Source organism: Cyprinus carpio, chromosome B13 (genome assembly GCF_018340385.1).
Source record: "Cyprinus carpio isolate SPL01 chromosome B13, ASM1834038v1, whole genome shotgun sequence".
Classification (NCBI taxonomy): domain Eukaryota; kingdom Metazoa; phylum Chordata; class Actinopteri; order Cypriniformes; family Cyprinidae; genus Cyprinus; species Cyprinus carpio.
The window spans coordinates 23,997,627-24,022,704 of record NC_056609.1 but is presented as its reverse complement, the minus strand read 5'-3'; the positions used below and the strand labels follow the sequence as shown (position 1 = coordinate 24,022,704).

The following is a 25,078-nucleotide window of genomic DNA, read 5'->3' as shown; positions in this document are numbered from 1 at the left end:
GTGACTGTGTTTATTACCACCGGGTAAGAAGGCAAGCACAAGCGGCAGCCAATACGATTGTACAGTCAAAAAAACTACATGTGTAAAGGCTGGAGTACTGGATAATGAAGATACAGCTTTGCCATTACAGGAATAAATGACATTTTAAAATATATTGAACAGAAAACTGGTATTTTAAACAGTAATAATATTGAATTTTTGATCAACTAAATGCAGTCGTGTTAAGCATAATAGACTTCTTTTGAATGTAGATAACATCACACAGGAACAAGATGCATTCAGATCACATCTGAAGGTATTTGAAGGCACATGACACCAAAAGTACCTAACCTGAGTGGGAATTTGACTTGTATCTTTAAGTACCAAATGTACTATATCTGTATGCGTGTGGGTTTGCCTGAAGAGCTGGGCAGCAGAGGAAGTGGAGGGGGTGGCACACAGCCTCAGCTGAAATCCTGAGTACACACTGCCCTTTACAAAGGCAAATTGCCGGAAGATATTGAGCCCACTGTGTCTGTATCCATGGCAACAGAGGAAGTTCAGGAGAACAGTAAAGTACAATATAGTTGACGTAAAGGGAGGTGCACGTCGATGTCGAAGGGCTGATGCTGATGTGCGCTGCTGGGATTCACATACGTGAGCATGAGGCCAGGGAGGGTGCAAGACATTAACTAAAAGGTTTGCGAGTTCATTTTCATACATGGACGTTGACTCTCTGGTGTACTGCTAACTCATTTCAATAAGCTTCCGGACACACAGTTTGAGGCTGATATAGGTTAAAAACAAATAAGCCTATATAATATGCTGCAAATCACGAGAAATATTAAATCACTCTAAACAATGAATGCCTAATGAGATCCATTTATGTATAGAGCTGGGTTTAAATTTATGAGACTGCATGTTTGAACACACTAGAGAACTCTGTGCCCATTATGTCAATTCAATGCTTGCACACTTCAATAAAATGCAATTAACTAAAACATTAATGTAATGAATTGAAAGCAACTCACAAATGCAAAATAAACATTAACGATCAGATATCCTGCAGCTTCGATTGTGGAATAGCTTTTTTACAAGATGTTTTCCAACAGTGTTCTCTGTTGAAGTTCACAATATATGGTTTACAATATGTTTTAATCAAAATCCAACACTAAATGGCCCACCCGACCTCGAACATGCACCACCAACAACCAATAATGCCTAACCAACACCACTTATTCCCATCCAATCCCTAACCTCGATCATGCCCTAGCAACATCGCTTAGTCCCTGCCCCTCCCGAGGTCTGTGCATGCAATTGTTTTTTAGATTAGATTTAACTTAATTGTAACTGCAGAGTACAGGTACAGAACCAATGCAAATCCACTGTTAATAAAATATAATAAAATAATAAAGTAAAATGAAATATAATTAAATTAATTAAATAAAAAAAACAAAGGATTTGTTTTTTTCCCTAACAGTCGAATCGTGAGGTGCCTAAAGATTTCATTTCCCTTTACAAATTTGATCACTCACACGGTGTGCAGGGACCAAGCTGTCAGAGGATATCTATAGAATACTTACGTCAATGAGTTACGTTCTATCATATCACTCACACGGTGTGCAGGGACCAAGCTGTCAGAGGATATCTATAGAATACTTTGTTCCTCGCAAAGCTTCTAAACTAAAAGGCTTGGGGCGAAAATATAGCCTACCACCCTAGATAATATCTACAGATGCCAGTGTCATAAGTTTGCCAGTGCAGTAGGTCAGTTTGCCCATTAAGCTGTCATTAAATATTTATCATTCAGCTGTTCAAACATGAAAAAGACTGACTCATTTTACCCCAAGGCGAAGTTATAGATAAAACAAATTAGAGCATGTTTTTTATTGAAAGCTATCTCTACAGATCATCAAAGTGGCTGATGTGTCAGAAGCATTCAAATCCTTGACTTTAAGCGAAATTATTTGATCCGTGTGTCATCCGTCGCAGCTTCTTATCAACACAGAATCCTTTCGTTTCAGATGATTCTTCGAGGGAGCTTTAATATTCTCTTTGAAGATGTGATTAAATGATTCCATGAATAATAATAATAATTATAATAATATAGCATAATCTAAGTCATTTAAAAGTAAATATGTACTGGGAATATGAGGTAACTGCATTGTCCTCTGACAATGAGATTTTACCAAGTGGAATAAACCTCTCATAATGAGGGAGCAACTTAATAAAATAATGAAACATTTATATAATTACAAAAGCCATTAATGCACTACTGACATAATAAGATAATAAAACATTAAGATGCCTTCTAAACTTTTCGATATCACTTTTAGGTATCAGCCATTTTTCTCCAATTTATTTTATCTCTTATTTCCTAACAGCACTCCCAATGAAGCATGGTCAACCTTAAAAAAAAATAAAAAAATCTATGGATATTTTAGGAAATTATTCAACAGATCGACAGTGACCAAATGAAACAAAGGACAGAAAAAAAAACCCTACACACTATATTTTAAGTCTTTCTGAAGCCATATGACAGCTTTCTGTAAAGAACAGGCTCAAATCTAAGTTGATATAGACTGATACCATAGTTTTTAATTGTTCAGCACTTTCCCAGATCAACACAATGTAAAGGAAGTGTTGATATAAAGCATAGCTAAGAGTCAAACTGACATGATGCTGATATGCAGTCTAATTAAGCCAGACTCATTATGCAACAGAAAAGAATATGCTTTGAATTGTCCTTTTTCCCTAGTCTGGATATTTCAGTGATCCTGCCTTCATTACATTCTTGAATTGTAGCGCAATATCTGATTTTAACAACTATTTATTCACACTCTGTCAAGATTATTGCTGGAAATGCTTTTCTCCTCGCCAATTAATGTTACATACTCCTCACTTCTACCCTGATACAAACAGCACTCTTCAGCTGTTTGAGCAGGGTTGTTTCTGTTTTGACATAAATGCCTTTCCTACATTAATATTTATGACAAATGCTGCTGCTTTGCCAAGATACGAAAATGTTGCTTTCTATTATTCAACAAGTGAGGTAAAATAAAAGAACTGACATTACAATAGTAGCATCTAAACAATTCATTAAGTACGGCTGCACCAATCTCTGCTTAGCAGGAGAATTTTGAGAACAGATACCACAAATAACCACACACAGTTTTCTTCTATAGTTTCCTTCACTGCAAACTGCATTGACTATTACTAGTGTCATCGTTTACAAAACGAAAATTCCACAGGAAAAAAAAAACTCGCGAGGTAAGTACTTTTGAAAATTAAGAATGCTTTTCATCATGTTCAAACATTGCTCGGATCGGTTCTCTCCCATCAAAATCCTTGATGTTTGTGTTTGGAAAGGTGCTGCGGGCTATCCTCACATCTAGTACTTGAGAAGATAAACAAGTCAGCAACTGATCAAAAGGAAGTTGCACATAAATGCAGGCACTAAATTATAGACTCGTCTTGAAGGTGAAGATTAGGATCATTTTATGATGTTTTTGAGGTCTGGTGCAAAAAGATACCGAAAAATGTTTAGGAAAGCTGACCATCACTTTTTAAGAGAACTTTCCTGTCCTGTAAAGCCAATATGAAATAAATGTACCCTACTTACTTTTTAATGCACTTTCCTGGTGCATGATTCATCAGTGCACATTTTTCAAAAATGTCTTTGCAATCTTCTAGCAAAATATAATAACTATTTTTTTAAACTAATAACTTTATAAAATTTCCTAATTGGCTGACCTCAGTAGGGTTGTGCATCATACAAAGCTAACTTTTGAATCACAGTTTAATTGTTGGATTTTAATTAAATTGCATAACAGCATTTTGAAAATTTGGAAGTACAATTAAAATGAATTGAAATTCAAATAAATTAATCTAACTGTAACTAGAAAAAGCAGTGTCTGTCAAGAAGACATGTTGGTTTGACAAAGCCTTGCCTAGGTTTTTGAATTTTTTTTTTTTTTTAAGACTGTGTATGCTTTATGTATTCTAAATATTAATAGGATAGGATAGGATAGGTCGAAGGACGGATAGATAGATAGATAGATAGATAGATAGATAGATAGATAGATAGATAGATAGATAGATAGATAGATAGATAGATAGATAGATAGATAGATAGATAGATAGATAGATAGATACAGTGGCTGCCAATTAAATGCTCCACTGAAATAATTGAAAGCTGACATGCCTGAAAAGTCTCCTTTAACACTTCTTTTTTAAGTTTGACTAACTTTAAATTGAAAGTCAAAGTTAAAGTGAATGAAATCTGGTTCATTTAAATCTGCCATTTCATTTCCACTGACAGCTACTACATACTGGCACTCGGATACTTCACAACGCACCACTGGATTAAATGGGACCTTTTCTTGCAGCAAGAGATAAGAGGAAGTCTGGGAGCACCATTTAATAATCCTAGAGCCCTGTCCGGCTAGTTCTCTTAAGAACACTACAGCACAGACTGTATGTCTTAAGCTCTCTTCTCGACACACACTAGCAGAATACACATCTTAATTTCTCATGGGTCTCATAAATGGTCTATTGCACACACACACAAAAAAAAAAAAAAAAAAAAAAAAAAAAAAACATATTGACTAAATGTCTATATCTGTGCTACATTTAAGCTGAAAAAGCTCCTTTATTAAGAGCAGGTTTGTATTGAACATCTATCAAAGGTTCCTATTCTTTGCTATTTGTTGCATGTCCTTGTATTTCAGTCCAACAACCTGTATGATTCAGTAACAACCCACGATCCAATAGAACGAGGTATAAGCATGTCTACTTTCATAGCTGCCAGTAGTCCACACACCAGAAAAAAGAAAAGCACATTTTAAATTACTGACAGGGGACTAAACTGTTGTCAGCGCCTTAATCATTTCGTGGGAGGATAACAGAAACGCTTTACATCTTTGATGCAATGAGGATGTCAACCCTTTGTTCCACAAAAAAAAAAAAAAGAATCATTCTATAATACAGATTTTGCTTATAATGAAGGTTGTAGATGGGTCAGCGTCGTTTCATTTCCAATTCACAAATAGAAATGCATATTTGCAGTCATCTGGGAGAAATGCTGAACCCTCCCTCATGCTAAATGTAAAATGACGTGGTGTGGAATTAAAGAAGAAGATGGCAGTGTGTATGATCAGCACTGACAGGCCTTCAGTTCAGCTCAGCGTTCGGAGAAGCCGCAGGCTGAGTGCTCTTCCTCACATGACCATCACGTCATATGTGCGACCTCCATCTGGAGATGAAAACCTGCACCTCTGAAAACACGTATACATCTTCCCCACCAGCGTGATGAAGCAGGAATTAGTCTAAATTGCTGCTTTAGAGCGTAGCAAATGGCTGCAAGACAGTGATACACTAGAGAATGACATTTTATTGTCATGGTAACACAGACACACTGACCGTTTAAAATGCTGTTCTGATGCCTTAGATGTGGATAGAGTGGAGGTCCAGATGTAATTATGGTCCATTAATGCCAGACCAGACCTGCCGCACTGTTGTCATCAAGACTTGTGCTGTACGTTCTTAGAATAATGACGCCAATAACGATACACTGTACCACAACAAGCCAAAGCAGATGCATATATATATATATATATATATATATATATATATATATATATATATATATATATATATATATATATATATACATACACATATATATATATATTACACACTATACACATACATATACATATACATATACATATATATACATATACATATATATATATATATATAAACAATGTAAAAGGCATGTTTAATGGCAAGCAACCCACCAAAGTTCTGTTCCAAAACCTTAAGGCATTGTAGGCATGTCCCCAAACTCAAAAGCTGTTCCAAACTGTAGGCAGCAAAACTATTCTGCCTTCTAAAATATCAAATTTTGGCTACATTCTAAAGACAGTATCACATATAGTGTTCACGAACAAGGCACCGCAATGCGCTTAGTGAAGATATTCATCCAACGTGGTGGAAAGAAACTAAAAAGCATTAATACAAAATCGTGAATTTTACACTGTGCAAAGCAAAAAATTCAAGAATTAATATTAGTAATGTACTGTACATTACTTAAATTAATTATTGAGTACTTTTTCGTTGTACAGTTTTACATTCATAAAAGTGCTTTTAAACTAAACCTCTGTTTTCATTGTTTCAAAGATTGTTTTAGAATTATTGAGTCTCTAAAATATTAAAAATGGAAAGAACACTTTACTGCATGCTGCCAAGTCTTCCTTAAAAATCCTTATATATATATATATATTTTTTTTTTTTTTTGAACAGGAATGTTTTGTCTTACAACCAATCTATACCTGAAGAAGCAATGCTGTTTAAATAAATATGAAGATATTGGAAACTATGACAGTGTATGAGACTGTGCAGGTGTCCATGTCCTATGCACATCAAAGCTATTTGATCTGTTTATATATATATATATATATATATATATATATATATATATATATATATATATATATATATATATATATATATATATATATATATATATATATATATATATTCTCTTTTTCTTTTCTTTTTAAATATCAATGCTTATTTCTGTTCATTATTTAATAATATTTTTAATTAAATAATAAATATTTCATTTCAAGAAACATTGCTATAAAAAAGAGAAAAAAATTGGCCTTTTAAAATGTTTTATAGAGCCAATAAACAGCTAAATTAAAGCCTTTATGTTTGTCCTAAATGCATTCTTTTATAACCCATACACCCTCAAGGTGCAGTCAGAGGAACGCCAGTCAATCATCCCACCAGGTTTTGGAACATAGCTACAGTCAATGTCATCTTTTGATCCATTTACTGTAACAGGAAATTAATTTGTTTTAACCTTGGGAATTCACTTCCTTCCATCCCAGAGCACTCGTTAGAATTAGAATAGGAAAAAGCTCATGCCTTGTGCTGTCTGTTACGAAACGTCTGACTGTGTGACTGAGTAATGCGTTATTCCCGCAACCGCGTTGACTCACTCAGAAGCCCTATCTGTGTGGGCAGCGTAGGAATAACGTTCCACTCTGTGTAAACCCTCCTCTGATGATAACCAAAAACCACCAGCTGTGCTAGTCCTGACAAGCTTGTAAGCAGTGAGAAATCAACCTCTTTTATCTTGTTTACTCAAACGAGGGCAAATGAGCGTCGTTTGTAAGCGTGAGAGTGAATAATTAATCTTTGTTCTGCAATTTCCCATATCCAATCATCTCTGATGTCGAATTTGAAATGGTGAATGTGAGAAAATTTGACTGTAGGATCCAATGATCAGGATCTGCATCTTATAATTACATCTTGAATGACTTATATACACCATCTCCTCACTGTGAGCTGGAAAAATCATTTTCAGTGTTTTAGCTAGGAGCCCATTTATTCCTTTTTTTTTTTTTTACTAATTGCAGACATGTAAAAAGCTTTAAAATGCTTTCACCCTACCTGGATCCTGAACTTTAGATGTTCCATTCACAATGGCACCAAATGTTCAGATTCACGTGGGCTCCGGATATTGCAGAGAGACTGTTATATAATTGAACCATTTGGACTGTGAATACTAAAGGACTTTTGCTTCAAGTTTACTGTGATGCATATCTACTGATCCTCATCATATACAGGATACATTTTATTTAAATAATGCAATGTATCAAACAGACAATCTCTGCTTCCCTAACTGAACAGCATCTTCGCTCAACCAAAAAACCTGTTTGATGATGCAAGACTGTTTAGTCTTAAGGGAAGCTGGGATAGTTGGGATTTTGATGTTAAAACATTGGAACTGCCACATGTAACAATGTCAATAATTCAAAAGTGCATTTTTGGTGTTTTGTCTCTTGTTTGAGGAAATACATGCAAAAAAAAAAAAAAAAAAAAAAAAGTTCACAGTCAAGTCTATTCTATTTGTGGTTTATATATATACACAATATTTTGCGTCTCGGACCTGTGTCTGTCCATTTTGCATTTTCATTGTATAATTCAGAATGCGGCCAGCTGGATTCTGACTAATGTATTTAGTGGCTCAGAACATAGAGGCACCATCATCATTTCTCCTTGGCATTAGACACAGAGCAATGTACTCATTCGCTTAAAATAACTTCTGTGGCTTGTGGAGTACTAATTTAAGACTCATATATAATCTAGTATACTTATAAACAATAGTGAGAATGCACGGAAGAAACTATTTTGTCTGACATATTTCAAATTAACAGTAATGAATACAATCCAAATGCAATCACATAATAATTTGCGCTTCATTAGATCAAATAAAAATCTTCTACATTCATGCCTTTAAAAATAAGCTCATTTAGGTTCATTTTAAATTGATCTACAACAAGCTATTCATTTGCCAGAAGTTGCAAAATGAACTCAAACTGTTTCTTTGCACAAATGTAGGGGACCAGTGTCTAATCAGCATGCGAGTAAGAAAATATAAGCATTTCAAAATATTTACAGTACATAAATTGCTTACCACAAGAAAAGAATGCAATTTGTTCATACAAACACAACAACATAGCATATACGGAATATGTAGCTTGTTACACAAAGACTTGAACATCTGGATAGGTAGGTAGGTCACTTCCGAGAAATTTAGGGCAGCTAGCTTAAATTTAAGTGAGTCACAATGCCTCAAAATAAAGGAATTAAAACAATCTGGTGGGGTGGTATGATATACTAACAGCAGACAGAGAGATCTCCACCATTTGCTTTATAAACCCTGAAACGTCTGGATTGGCATAATATTAGTGCAGAGAAGCTGTCTGGCATTCAAGACAAGCTTGCAAAATCAGCCCACACGCAAGCCGAGAAATAAATATGAGAATCCAGAGTGGACATTTTGTTCAAATACAAATCAACATTCATTAATGCTTGGTGGCCTGTATCGAAATTTCAATCTAATCTGGCATTATTCGAGTAAAACACACTGGAGATAAAATTTAAAGATTTACCGCATTATGTGTCTGCGTCTGTCCAACTAGGATCAGGATGTTGGAGCAGATGATTGAAAGGCAGAAATTGATCAGAATGATTGATCTCTCCGACCTGATGTATCTGAAAACAAATTGTTTGTTAATGTTGCATTCCTCCAAAAGTGCAAAGTGCATTATTTGTAAAAAAAAATCCCTTGTACATCTATGCACTTACCTCCATAGAAAAGCATACACCACGGTCAGTGTGATCAAGGCCAGGCAGGAAAGACCACAGCCTACTATTAGTGTCACAGATGGAACCCCTGAGTACTCCATAGCCTGTGAATGGCACACAAGAGCTTCAGTGAGCGATTTTCAAACCCTTGTACCACTAATAAAAGCCCATTTCAGTACCTGGTAATAAAGCACATTACAGGATGCTTGCTTATTGCAGCAAGGCCATTTATACTGCCCAAATTTAGAAGATTAAAGGACAAGCTTTTTTTTTTTTGGTCTGTAACTCATTTCCCCCCATTCAATCTCCCCTTCACATGAATAAAATGTATTTAATCTCCATTCAAATGCACAGTGCTTATTATCAACAGGTCGGGGCTTAATGCCACAAAGCATTATTAACCAAAATACATAATCTCTTTTAAAGCAAGTCAGACTATTCAGAGATCATCTTTGTAAATGCCCCGGGCAGGTATTTCCGGACATGCAAGAACAGCTTCTTGAATTGGAAAACATGGAAATCTCCACAACGGAATGTTAATGTTATATTCTAATTAAAAATAAAATATGATAACAATGCTGTCATAAATTCATCATGCAAAATAATGTTATTATTAATGCACACTCAAGAGTGAACAAACAGGCAATGCTTCTATGAAAAAGGTGATTGGGTCTTTTAACTGTAGGGCGTGCCTTTCATTTGTCTATCAAAAATGTAATTGAGTCTAACTAAGGTTGAATTTTTGCGTTGTGTTACAATTTTCCATATACTTTTTTATATGACTGGACTGTTCCAGTGCTTATAATGTCTCTTGTTCTGTTGTTCAAATGACTGTGGGGGAATCAATGAATGCTTACCATCATTTTGAACACAATTTAGAATTCGTATTTCATCAGAATACATATGGCTACCTATCATTTTAAATTGTTGCTTGTATTAGTTGCACAGGCCTTAACTAAGCCCTCACAATGCACATTCAGTCCATTTATTTATGCCTTTCCCCCCAGAATTCCATCTGACAACCCCCCCCCTCAATCCAGTTCCCAGGAGTCACAAGTCATTGTGACATATCAGCTGTGCATTGCAATGATTGGAGTTATCAAACTTTGCCCCGCTGCCTCACTAAGACGCAGACAACACCATCATTTTAACACGGGAGCCATTTATTCACTGACTGGTCACATGGGCAGGGAAAAAATGGCTGCCTCGTACTCTGTAGAATAAAACAGCCATGATTTGCTGTCTACTGAACCCACTAGAAAAGAGACCATAGATGACGGCTGATGGTAAACCATATATAAATGCTTTGAGCAATTTATAGCAAAGGCAAAAGAAAGATTAATATTACACATTAATCTAAGACAGTGAACCGTAATAGAGGAGGAAGCCATTATTACATAATATGAATGCCATAATTTTTATGCACAATCCTGGTATATCTGCATAATATCTCACTGCTAAGAAGTATTTTATTAATGTAATATAGCAAATTGAGCAAATTGAATACTGAAACTGAAGAGGCCAGTGCTGATGCTCCTGCATCTCAAATGTGAACATATACAAATGCGAGCCTGAACAAATGCTTTGAGCAACATTTAGGAAAGGTAAAATGGAGATTATGATGGTCAGTATTACTTTTTATTTTAATAAATATTTAATGGCAATTACTTAAACAGGAGATTCTGAGCTCGCTCTCTCTCACACACACACACACACACACGCACACACACACACAAGCTTTGCACAGGTAGATTTCTATCATAATCAAACATTACATAATTAAAGTAAATTATTAAACATCCATCTGATTACAGCCCACATTTTAATCAATACAGCATCTCTCGAGATCCCCCGCAGAAGACAATTCCAATACTTACTATTTCTCTGGGTTGTTGAGCCAAAATGGCGAAGGTAGATATCCGATCACACAAGCATTTGGTGTGGGATGCATCGGTGAGCACAGTTCTGCATCCTTTAGAGCTCCAGCTGCCCCAAGAATCGTTCCTACACAACACAGACAAGATTAAATCGCGTTAACACAGTGAATCCGTCACTCTAAATCCTCATCACTGCGCTCTCTTCTCATCCACTTCACTTCTTACTGAAGCGACAGAAAGTAAACGCAACGCATTTTAGTGCAGATCGTACTGAGTGCGACTGAAGCGCTGAGGCTCTGGTGCTGAACGACTCGCTGCTCACAGATACACACACCACACAACAAAATAAACCCGAACCTGCGATTCCTTTGACGCTTCTCCTCTCGTTTTGCTTCAGCTTTCTCTTATCGTTCTCTGTCAATATGTATTTCCACTCACTTTTCTAATTAGCGCCTTTTAGGAGGCTTTCCTTTCCTCAGCCTAGAAACGGCGGACGGCATCAGATTGATACTCTCTTGCCTCATGCCTCGCGCTACAGCGGTGGGGGGAGATGCCTCACGAATAGTCCCCGTTTCTTGTTCGTTCATCCTGATTTCGGCATTTATTCACGAATATCTTAAGTTAATCCGATTTTATAGCATTTGATTTCACAATATGCTTTTCCCGTGACATAAACAACAGGGGAAAACGGAGTTTAAACGTTAACCACCCCGTGAAAGCGGGCTGGATGGTAGCAGCCAATTTCTCCTTCTCTGGCTAGCAAAATGATAGAATAGACATCTCACCTATTTATTAATGCTTACACATCTCGGCTGATATTGCAGTGGTAACATCTAAAGATCAGGCTGATATATCTTACTTAACTTAGCTGGATAATAAATTATTTAAGGCTAAAATAATTAAATAAGCTGATAAACATCATCCAGGTTTGTATTTACTCAGCGTAACTGATTAATGTTTGATAACCTTGGTTATCTTGTGTAAAATATTCATATTGAATCTCTGGTATAACAAAATCAGTTAGTCAACAGCTATGAAGTATTATGATTAACCAGTTGAATACAATCACTGTAGTATACACGCAACATTGAATTATAGTTCCTCCAATAGATGCATAGCAAACACAGCCCTTTTCCGGAGGCTGTATGACATGACATCCTTAGTAACTTTTCCCTGAGGAAGGCTATGAGGAGCTCCATAATTAAACCGCAGCAATTGCTCTCTTTTCAAAGTTTAATTAAGCTTTAAAACTCACACTTTTTTATATGCATGGATAACATGCATAATAACTTTCATTTAAGGAGAGTGGCATGCATTATATAATAGTATATCTTTCATATATGAATATGAAATATATGAATATTTCATATATGAAAATGCATGATTCACATGAAAATTTCATGACATTTCTAAGCACCTGAATGTACATTAACTAATGAACTGTAATGATCCAAAAGCATTTCATGCATAACAAAAGACTCTTGGTTTTGGATCATATCTAGCTCTAGATATGTGTACAACATAAATCAGGCTGGATTGATTCACTCATGGAAGACGGAGTGCGGCCCTGTCCGGTCTAACTGCATCGACAGCAAGCCAATAGCGACTGACTCCAGGCATTTATTAGGACGTCGTGGAATAGATTGTTGTGGGTTACCGTGTCAGCAAACCAATTTGATTTGATGCACTCAATATGCAGTCAATTCATCTGATCATTGACTCTATGACATTAAAGAAGCAACATTACCTTATCATAACTATCAAAACAAAACGTTACTTTGGTAATTCGAGTTTGCATGGCTTATTTATGGAAGTTTGATATATTTTCTACCAGAGAGAAGGCAATTTATTTTCCGTTTAGTTGCATCTGTTCTCTTGTTACTCACTTGGCTCTTCCGGTATGGGAGGAATTTGAAAGACACACAGTCTGTGGGTGTATGAATTACGCTAGGCTCAAGATAGGCTTGGTTTCTAGGCAATTGTACGAGTAGAGACTAATGACTTTTAATAGCAGAGACGTGGCTCTGTCCATGGTACTGAATCACTACATTTAGGCTAGCAGAATGACACTGTAATCAGATTTGAGTACAATTCTGACATTTGAGGATTTGTCTTACTCTTAAGATTATTCAATATATCCTTTATATCAACTGCACTGTTTGGATGCCAGGATACTGGAAGTAATGCACTTAATATAGGAAGCTGTGTGCTGGAACATTGCAATCAGTGCTCTATTCATGTCAGCTTTGCAGTTATTTTTGGACTGTTCATTTTATACATAAGCCTAACAATAATACTTTAAAGGCACTTTCATAATGCAACTCAGCATACACCTAATTCAGTGTCATATGAGAAAGGTAGTAGTACTGTACACCTGACAAAATATAGCACAAAATGCTCATCAACCACACATCTTTAGTCCTTGATTGCAACATCAAGAAAATTATATTTTATAAAAATGCATAAGACAAATTTACCAACAAACAGCCTCATAGCATATACTGTACATTGAAATCATGCAATATCTGTTGCATAGCACTAAACATGTTGCTGCTTTTAAATAATTCCTCCTGATGTCAATTTTCATCAAGAACAGAGAGAGAGAGAGAGAGAGAGAGAGAGAGAATGAAATGCACTTCTTTTGAAGGTACAGTAATTATTCCATTAAAGCATGAAACAAATTATCCATAAATGTATAAAACTTTTTAAATTAAATTTTAGGATACATAAAAATAGAACCATTTTTAACATTTTCAAACATCACTACTTAATTTTAAATGTAAAGGCACTGTTATGTGACAATTTTTTTTTTTTAAAGAACAAATATTCCATGTACTCTCTCAATCAATGTACTGTAAGATCATAAATGGTCATACTAATTATAGAAAAAATATATACTGATTTAAATTTGTGTTATATTGAGTACTTGCCACTTGCAAGTCAGCTACCCATAAGCCAATACACACTGTTAATGCCACATAAGGTCATCAAAATTTATACAGATTCTGTGATTCTATATTTTGTATGTTTTTGCTGGAAAGTCAAGGCCAAGAATTCTGCTACCTATGGAATAAATTAATGAATGAATGTATAAGAAAAGTAGATTTGAATATGAAAAAAGGCACATATTGTAAGGCTACTCTTAGTAAAAGAGCTAATGGCAAACCAATACAAGACTTTTGCTGTTCCAACCATCACCTCTATCCCTTCAGAATATTTTATGAGAAAAAATAAAATTAAAAAAATGGAGATTCATGCCAAGTGTGGCCCTCTTGTGCTTTTTCATACATGCAAAAATTGATAGAGTTGTAAGTATTCAAGCGAGAATCTGCATGACCGATGCAGACTTAAGCAACATTTGGCCTTAGAGAGAAAGATTCTGCTTTTAAATCAAGGTAACGTATCATTTTCACAGTGCTGGGGCATGTACCACACCTTCCTGATAGCTTCGGAGAAACCACTCATCAGTTGTGCTGGGATGGGGAAGAAACACTTTGAATCTGATTATATACAAATGCTATCCTAAAGCCATGTTTAGGATAATGTAAGCCATTTAAGTGAACAAAGCTTACAAGCAAACAGGATTGTAATGGTGACTTCAGGTATTCACAACACATTTTCCTCCATTTTTTTCCCCCTGTTACTCATTACCATAATTGTTTTTGTAAAACAGTGCCTCTGTGCACCTACTACTTTCTTGCAAAATGAACAAGCTTCATTGTTTTTCCTCATAAATACAGTGTTAATGGCAATCAACAACATGCATTCAAGTCTACATGAATAAGAAATCCAGTCTAGACAAAGTTTAACCTCAGTTTGTCCTCCAACCACGTTTTTCCAAACCTTTCTTGCTTTCTTGAAACACAAAAAATAAATACAATAGACTACGCAAGCCCTGTTTTCCATTACAATGAAAAGGAAACTAAAGCTTTCAAGTGTCAAAAGGATGCAGAAGCAAAAATGGTTCTTAAAAGTGGTGCTATATTTAAAGTTTTCAGAAGTCATATTATTCCTTTTTCTGAAGAACAAAACAAAATTTAAGTCGTTATACACTGATAATCTTCCTCTCCAGTGAGCTGTTAACCACAGCAACTGGATTATTGATTCACTGAGTCAAAATCAAGAATTAGATCAGTCTGATTCATGACCAAATAATTCAGACCAATACTGTAAATGGGACTGAAATGAAATAATCCTTTAAAAAGATTCAATTTATTTTTGAATCCAAGCTTCTCTCATAAACATGCCTCGGAGATCTAGAAACTAGAAATGTAATATGTTTATATAGGAATAATTCACCAAAAATTAAAATTTGTTGACAATTTACTCATGCTTAGGCCATTCAAGATGTAGATGAGTTTGTTTCTTCATAGGAGCAGATTTGGAAAAAAAATAGCATTACATCACTTGCTCAGTGGATCCTATGCAGTGAATGGGTGCCGTCAGAATGAGAGTCTAAACAGCTGCTAAAAACATAATAATAATTCACATGACTCCAGTCCATCAATTAACATCTTATAAAGTGAAAATCTATGTGTTTTCAAGAAACAAATCCACATACTCTATACCGATTATTGTGATGTTTTTATCAGCTGTTAGAACTGACGGCACCCATTCACTGCAAGAGGATCCCTTGGCGAACATGTGACGTAATGCTAAATTAATCCAAATCTGCTCCCATGATTAAACAAACTCATCTACTATTTGGATGGCCTGACGGTGAATAAATTTTCAGCAATTTTTTTTAAAATAAATGTTTCCAAAATAAAGCTATTGAATGACTTCAGGACTTTTTGTAATGCTCTCTTGTGCTTGTGTGGAAGCATCACAGGTTCCTAGACATTTTAAATGCATGGAAATGAGACTATCACAAGTCATACAAGGTTTAGAGCAACATGAGTGTGAGTAAATAATGAGAGTATTATATTTTTTATGTGAATTAGTCCTTTAAATGTTCCACTCTGCCTGAACCCGAGATGTCAGAGGTTAAAAACATGAGATTTCTCATTCACACTGAGCTTGTATACGCTAGCATATACATAATGACTTCCGAGTAGAGACGCACAGAGTTATGATATGAATGTCATCGAAATCAGCAGCTGTTTTCCCTCGTTGTTTGAGAAAATCTCTTGGGGCTAATTAAAATTGCACCTCAAAATATGCACAATCATGCTAGAGAGGGCTGATAGAGTTGTGCATTTGTGTTCTGTAATTGTTTGCTTGCACAGGCCAATTTTGATTTTGTGCAAAGAGTAAACACGCTAACAAACTAATTTATTAACGAACATGCGTCCACATAAATAATCATGCAAACAGATTAGAGACTTAACTCAACAGCAAATTTATTTAAATTTATCATGAACAGGCATGAAATCCACATTATTTGAGCCTAATAAGAGCGGCTCTCTTTTAATAGCAAATATGAAGCCTGTTTATATTCCTGAGCGTTTCGGGGCAGAGACCCCTCCCTCTTTATAAGCCGCATATAATAATACCACAGGGCTAAAATCCATTCCAGTGGCTCAAATTACACTCAAGGGGGCAGACTCGGGTGGCCCTTCATTCAATGAAAATTGAATTTGATAAATACGATTTCTCTGTGTTCTTATCGGTCACTGCACAGATGTCTGGCTCATACTGCCTCAGAAGCACCATGTAATTTTCATATTTGAAGATGATTAAGATTAAATAGAAGCCACTTTCAATATACAGCATGGGCCAGACAGGACTAAATAAGTAAATAATTAAATGACTGGGATTATATAGATATCATATAATTACTGAGAAACATCATAACAAACCAACCCAAATCAACACGGTAAACATGTTAAAGGGATAGTTCACCAGAAACTCAAAATTCTATCATTTCTTATTCTTATGTTGTTCCAAACCTGCATTATTATTATTATTTTTTTTTTACTTTAATTGCATGGGCAAAAAACTATTTAAATAATACAATAAAATAAAGACAAGACAAGACAAGGCAAGTTTATAAAATAAAATAAAATAAAATAAAATAAAATAAAATAAAATAAAATAAAATAAAATAAAATAAAATAAAATAAAATAAAATGTAGTAGGCAATAAGTATTCCATTGTACAGAGAACAAAATGAGGGCATGTAAATGAGGTTCAGATTTAGGTATAAATGTAAATGATGACAAATTTTCATTTTTGGGGTGAACTATACTTTAAACTACTCTTTTATGATTACTTTTATGGTATTTCTTTAATGCTTTTCTAAACTTGACAGCCACTGAACACTAAGAAATAATCTTTTATGGAAATAAAATATGTAATAATACTACATGAAAATGACAAAGGAAAAATAACAGCACATGACATGGTACCACCAGTACTAATTTAAATAAATCTTGTTAGCACTACAGACATCTCTGTGTGGCCAAACCTGACTCCCATTTCTAGAAAACATCCCTTCAACAGAACCTGTCTCTGCACAGCCTGGCCAAAAGAAATACATGCTTTATTAATTGCACGCTAAGGGAACAAAGGAGAAAAGGCTGCCAAATCCAAATGGACCAGATGAAAAGCAAAGACAAGACGAAATGTCTCTAAAGGGGGTCTATGAGCTATAGTCACAATCACGAGTGACAATAGAGAATATTAGATCCACCACAAAATCCATCACACAACATTTGTTCTACACAAAGAGATTCTTTCATAGTAATTTAATGGTAATAGTAATTTAGCGGTTAAAGACCCGAGCCCAAAGATTTTCGGTTTAATGCTAGTAAGAATCGATCCATGAGCCATCACAACTATGCCTAAGGGGATCTTCCATGCAGAAAATGTACTCTATGTCACTTTAAATAAGAAAACCACTTCAGAATGGCAAAATCTCCATTAAATATTGGGCCACCACTGTTTTTACTTCCTGTGTCATGTATCAAACTTGTTTCTTTGGTTCAACAGGTACACTACCATCCAAGAGGTCAGTAAGATTGTTTTTCATATATTTTTGAAACAAGACTCTTATACTCACTAAGGCAGCATTTATTTGAACAAAATTAGAGTAAAATTACTCATTACTCTTCAGTGTCACATAATCTTTCAGGAATCATTCTAATATGCTGATTTGCTGAAACATTTCTTATTACTACTAAACCATTTGCAACATTCACTGTACCTTTTGATCTTAACTTAATGTATCCTTACTAAATAATAAAAAACGAAACTTCTGAATGGTAGTGTATATACAGCATTTCTTCAAAAAGAAGGTACAAAAAATCATAAAGCAACATAACATTTAAAATCACATCCAGCTATAAAGATGATGTTGGGCATTCTTCCGTTTTGGCCGGCTGTAATGCCTTGTGGTGGTTGGGGATTTTTCCGTTTCATCTTTTACTCATTCTTTAGTGACACTGGAGTAATTATTCTCAAACAGTCCCTTAAAGGGCACTGGTGGAAGTGACAATCTCACACTGCAGTTCCGTTTCCTGTAGAAGCTAATGGTTGTGTTAAGGTAAACTGGTCCTTGATCTTTTCTGAGAGACAGTTTCCTCAGAATAACACCTGGATACTTATGCTTTCAGTGTAACATAGTGTATTTCTCAGTAATACAAGATCAGTTTTCCCATAATCAAACAATTTCATAATAGCCACAATTCTAGGTGGAACGGTACATTCTATGAAAAGAATCAATAAATGTTAAATGTTAAGCTATATTATTACATTGAACAAGACTGAAAAATATTGAGAAATATCAACAGTTTTAGTTTTATTGCTTAGCATTAGAAACAAGTTATATCAATCTGATTTAACATTACAAACACTTTTTTTCTGACCAATGAAAGCCATTAATAAACTAAACCAGGTCAGTTCTGATTTCATGTTGACTTTAGAGTGAAAGAATAAGAGGAGCCTGACAGCACCACAAGTGTTCAAAATATTTTTCTATCAAATGTATTCACAATCAATGAATAACACAATCAAAATTCTATTACTGCTAATGTCAACCACTGTTTCACCTCGATGGCAGAGGAAACACGTTTCCATGGATACAATGGCTGGATATTTCAACAAGCACCACAATTTATTATTGGCCATGAAGTTATTGTATTAAAGGCTCATTTTCACAATTCAGAACACAATCTTGAAGACATAAAACTGACTTTCACTTACATAATAGAGCTGTCCCACAGTGCACAGAACGGATTCATTGTTCCCTGCAAGAAAACAAACACAAACTGTGATTGGACACGCAACACAATGATTAGACATATCACAGTACATGCTAATAAAAAGATATTTTCACTACGATAGCCAATATCTCAAAGCATAAGTCTCGTTATTTAAAAGATAAACAGGAAAGGGGAAAAAAGCCATGTGGAGAAAAGATCTCCCACTGTAATCATCGGGTCATATCTTGATGACACAATGAGGAGAGAAATAACTGGTGATGACAAATTAATTATTGGACTAATTACAGCTATTTGTCTGTTGATTAATGAGCCTGAAACAAATGACACAGGCATTGTAGAGCTCCCTTTGATTGGCTGTAGTGATTAAAAGAGGAACAGAAGACCACATTTCTTCTTCTTCTAGTCTCGGTTTAAAAAGCCATATATTTCTTTGCTTTTTACACCAATTACACAATTACATGGGAAGTATTTGTTTTAATGCAGAATAGAACATTTGCTGCAGAACCTTGTGTGTGTGTGTGTGTGTGTGTGTGTGTGTATGTGTGGTACGTGTCACAATTAGGTGTGTTTTTTGAACTTAATAAATGAAAAATAAATGATAAATAAATAAATAAAAAAAAAAAAAAAATAAAAAATAATTAATTAATTAATTAATTAATGTAAAAAAGTATTTGTAATTTTTATTAAAAAAAAAACAAAATAAATAAAATAAATAAATAATTGTAAAAAATCCACATAAGAAGCATGTCATTTTCTACCTGACTTATTTAAGCGATTTTGATGATATTCCATTGATGGAGGATCTCTGGGACATAAAGGCAGTTGATTCCTTCCCTTGTGTAAAATAAATGGCATATTAACATGCCCCTTAAACCAACAGACCAGTGAAACAGTAAAAGAGTCCAAAACTAGGAGGTTTTAAAATAAATGTGACCTCCATGTCAGCATTAATTAGCCTCTGTGGATTGTTTTTGTGAAGCGTGTTGAGATCTGACTGGTGCTTACATTAGCTAGATGAGCTAACTCAATCTCCAGCTGGGCTTCTGTAACCCTGGGTTCTGGTCGGACAGTCACAGCAATCACTTTCGAGTTCACAGCAGTGTTATTCCTGTGGGTTAGATCAAACCACACTCAACAGTCAGTTCATGCTTGAAAGAGAAATGCTAATTTCATTCATTTCGATACTTCCATTATCATCAGCATTGATTTTTGTTTAAACACCCCATTCTGAGCATTTTAATGGAAATGGCTCATTTAGCACAGAACTGTCTTTCCAGGTTGGACTCAGTTTAGAAAATCGGTGTGAGGTCGTTATTTTTGGTATTTCACTTCAAATAAGATATTTTCTATTAGCAGAGGCCAGAAATGATGATATGCTTGACTACTTTTTAGAGGGTGAAATAATTAGACTATAAACAAATTCTAACTCTAACTTCCAACTCTAAAGATGGACAAAGTTATAATATATTAAACATTGACAAATTGAAATCTGTATCATTTTTGATTAACTCGAAATGATCGCCTCTGGGTAAAACGATCACATAGAGATGAAAAGCAGTCATTTGTCATCACTAGACCCAAAAAGTTACGTCAAGTACTTTTATGTACTTTATTACTTTTTAATTTCATGATTAAAACTAATATTGGTTGGCATAAATTGTAAACATTCAAGTGCTCTTATGTAATGCAACAGGGGTGCAAAATCCTTTTGATTTTAAGATTCAAGTATCTCTCTCCTTGCATGCTTCCTCCTCCTCTAAACTAAACCAATTTTCCTTGTATATCATTTGTCAACTTGAACTGTTTAGGGCATGATTTCATGGTCCATTTAAAAAGAAGCAAAGACAGAAAATGGATGCCCAACAAGTAGCTTCTCAAAAGTTACAAAAAAGCTACATCTGAGACATATGCTCCTCAGTCCTCACATTATTTTACAGTCTGTCACACTCTTTTTATTTTTGGTTATGGTATTCAGAATGCATATGAATTGAGAAAACTTTGCCATGGAAAATAAATTTGTCTTTGTCAGTAAGTAGATCAGCCTAAAGGCAAAAATTATTCCATTCGAAATAAATGTTCAGATTGGATCAAAGACATTATCCGTGCATGTTTAACCAGCCTCTTGGTTTGATTTAATCAAGCAGAAGTGGTGCTGCATGGTGTCATGACTGTCCACACAGCCTGAAAGGCATGAAATAACACAAGACTCTTAAAGCTTATCAAAAAAAATTACAATTCTGTAATTATGTACTCCATCATGTCATCATTTCTAGCGTTTCATCAGAATTGGGGCACAGGCCCACTATCAAAAAAGTGAGCCCATATTTTGATATTATCCTTTTAAATACTGTTTTGGATATAAATGGATAGACAGTCTTTTACAAGCCGTTCAGGTTCACTGGCTTGTGCCCCAGTAAAAAGGGTCTAGCAACACCCCTCTAAAACACAAAATAAGTTTTTAACAAAATGTTCAAGATTTTTATCATATAATGAAAGTAAATGGTGACCAGAAAACAGCACCATAAAGGTATGATTAAAGTGCTCCACAAAACAACAACATCATACAAAATACAAACAAATATAATGTACACAAACAAATGAAAAAAAAATTAACTAAAAAAAAAATCTTACACTGTATTTTTTTTTTCTGAGCTGTAAATAAAACAGATTATTGGATGATAACTGGATTATGTTTTACTAATGTATACATTGATTAGCAATTTCTGGGTAAAAATTGTTTCTACACCAATTTATTTTCTCAGTGTATCTGAAAGCCATAGTGACTAATTACTTTCATTACATATAGAATAAAAAAAGAAACAGTTTGGACGTTCTGGTATAAATTTCCACATAAAATCCAATATAATTTTTTTCCAAAATAATAATAATTAAAAAAAAAACACACATTTCTTGTAACTATCACACTAGAGTATTTTGTCTTGTGATTGTTCAACAACATGATCTGTCTTTACAAGTCCCTCTGCTATGTTGCATTGTTTTTGTTCGCTTGTTTCTTTGTAACACTTTTCTTCTGTTATCTTCTACTGTTTGTACTGATCTCCATCTCCCTACTGGCTTTGGTGAATCCAACATTGCTCAAAAACAGAGGACCGCCCCTTTTCTCTGTTCTTCCATGAACTCTCTCCCTGTCAGTGGGAATTCCATGGAGGAATCATACTCGGGTTTGCTGAGGTTTGACTGACAGCTCAGAGCCACACCAGGAAAGGTCTGTCCTGACCCGTGTGTCTCTGGAGGTTCGAGTAGAAGTCCTCAAATGGAACAGAAGGTTTTGATCCCGAGCTTCAAGATGGACTCTGAGAATTACCAAGAATTTTCATTCTGACATTTAGGCTGGGAGTGAAAACACTGTAGTTTGTTTGTACCAACTTCTGTATTAAGGACTAGAGGAAAATCACAAGGAATTTGAAAAAAAAACAGCTTCCTTAAAAACAAATTATTGTGTTTTTTGCGTTTACAGTATTTGTCACTAGGATTTAACACATTAGTCACATAATTGAGCTTCATACAAGGACAAATTCCTTATTAGCACCATAATAAACAATGACTGCACTTGACATGTGAAGCTTGGAAAACTGCTGCAATTATATCATTGTGAAACTGCAGAAATTACGAGATCATAACTCAGAGATTCTACTTTGAGTAGTTCACATCCTCAGGCACAGAAATTCTTAGTTTCTATGGCAACATCCATAACGCCAAATCAAGCCACCTGGCACAATCTATCACTATATTAATTAAAATCAAGGAAAGAGCACCATGTTACACAGGCTATAATATAAAGTGAACTTCCTTTAACTGTTGAGGCTGCTGTCATTTTTGTTAAATGACATCATACAGTCTTAGCTTTCTAAGATAAAACTTAATGGTTGTTTGAAAATCTAAATTACAGTAATTCCAACATGATTGCAGCATAATTCCTATGCTAAAAAATTACAGAAAAAAAACTTTGTTTAAAACTTTAAAACTTAAAAGTTTATGAGCGCATATATATATGACAAGAATACATAAAAAGCATAAAAGGACAAATATCAACACATCAGCATGAAGGTTTCAATTATTAATATATATATATATATATATATATATATATATATATATATATATATATATATATATATATAATTTTTTTTATTTAGAGCCGAACGGACCAGGCAAGTTAATTAAGAACCAGTTCTTATTTTCAATAAAAGCCTGGCAGGAGAATTAAGATCTCTTGTGAAACATAAAAAAAAAAAAAACATATTACAATACATAAAGCACATAAAATGAATAAATCTCAGTTAAAACCTTTACAAGTCGAGGTCAGAGCACTAACTAGCAATTTTTTGTAAATGCACATACTGGAATATTTGTCTCCAGTTTCAATAACTTTTGTAGTACATTCCAAACATTTGGCCGAATGACAATAAGTAGTTTTAAAATATATTTTAAAATATCACATTTCAAGAATTTACCCAGTTTTACTGTTCATTTTTAGTCACTTAAATAAAAATAAATAATTGATATAAAAAATATATATATATTCTATGGGTGTCATAAATTCATAAACTTGTACACATTACACACACTATTTGATTTTCTTTTTAAAAAAGGAAACTTTGATCAAATCTCTCCTGATAAGTTATTTTAATCAAGTCATTTTTCTATTTTACAGGTTTAATACATCCAAATCTTTCCAAGTAGAAACCTTCTTACAGTAAGTAGTCCCTAGGGTATGGGAATCTCTCCTCTATAATATCATTATGATATCTTTGTAATATTTCATCTAAATGACTGGAGAGTCTTACCGAGGACCAGGCAGCATAAGACCAAGAGTCTTGTAGAGAACCGTTCCAAGAATGAACACAGGAGATCCATCCATATCTGCCGGAAAACAATCTAGGTTAGATGACACTATCATTACATTATCTAATCATATCAAATAGCATCTCCATACAAAGTTGTTTTTCTCAACTCCCTTTTCAACTTCTCACTCAGCAACATGGATGATTATTTGATAAATTGGAGTGCAGATTTGTTGAGTCTTAATACCTTCCCACTTCCATGTAGGGATCTTTTAATCCAAAGAAATTTAACAAGATTTCTTTTTTCAAAGCTACAGGAATTAATTAACCTCTAAACCTGCAAAATACTTATTAAATATCAGATCTCTTGCCAAACAATATTCCTGACAGCTAATCCATCATAAATCTCCTGCCAATAATAAATAAAGTGGTAGATCAGGCTATACTAGCAAGGTTATTGATAACTAGAAGGCAAAGTTCTTCTCTGCTGACAGGAAGGCTAATCCTGGTTCAGACAGCTCTGTACAGCCCTCTAGTCAAGCTCAAGGCAAGCTGGAGTGAGTTATGTATTAAATCAATCCTTCATTACTTCCCTCTGATACACTTCAGATAAGACTGATCACCCTAATTAAGTAAATAGTCTGGTGCGCTGGTGCTTAGCTCTCTTTACTATCATTGTTTGAGAGGATACAGCGAGTGCTGTGTCATCTGAATTGATGTGGTCGACCAAGTGCAGTCTCTTCTAAAACAGGCAAATGGCAAGCTCTTGACATGTAATCTTGTAATCTCAAAGCTATCCCATTAAGCGGTCACACTGTGTCACCGCTTTGAAATTTTAACACAATCATATGGTAGTGATTACAAAACTTTTAATATCCTTCTGATGATCCAAAATAACAGAAAACGCCTTCCTTTGTAAACTTTAAATGTAAAAAGTCAAAGCGACAAAGTGTTTTCATGTTTCATGTATTTTCAGAGAAAATACAGTAAGTCATTATTGCAAAATAAGTCCCAAATGGGTGATCAAAACCTCAAATGTAAAATTTTTACATTGCCCTGCTGTACTGTATCTCACTTGCATATTAAA

The 25,078-nt window shown here is 34.7% G+C and overlaps 1 protein-coding gene across 4 annotated transcripts in view; it reads right to left on the bottom strand.

Annotated features, from left to right (window-relative positions):
- adgrb3 (adhesion G protein-coupled receptor B3) overlaps window positions 1-25,078 on the bottom strand; it is a 165,096-nt gene that overhangs the window by 27,593 nt on the left and 112,425 nt on the right. For all 4 annotated transcript variants that reach the window (XM_042737387.1, XM_042737386.1, XM_042737388.1 and 1 more), the window contains 6 exons: window positions 23,995-24,070; window positions 20,192-20,294; window positions 19,167-19,210; window positions 11,022-11,148; window positions 9,145-9,248; window positions 8,949-9,051 (listed from right to left, as the gene is read on the bottom strand). In XM_042737387.1, coding sequence (XP_042593321.1) covers window positions 8,949-9,051; window positions 9,145-9,248; window positions 11,022-11,148; window positions 19,167-19,210; window positions 20,192-20,294; window positions 23,995-24,070 — 557 coding nt within the window. The remainder of the gene's footprint in view (window positions 1-8,948; window positions 9,052-9,144; window positions 9,249-11,021; window positions 11,149-19,166; window positions 19,211-20,191; window positions 20,295-23,994; window positions 24,071-25,078) is intronic.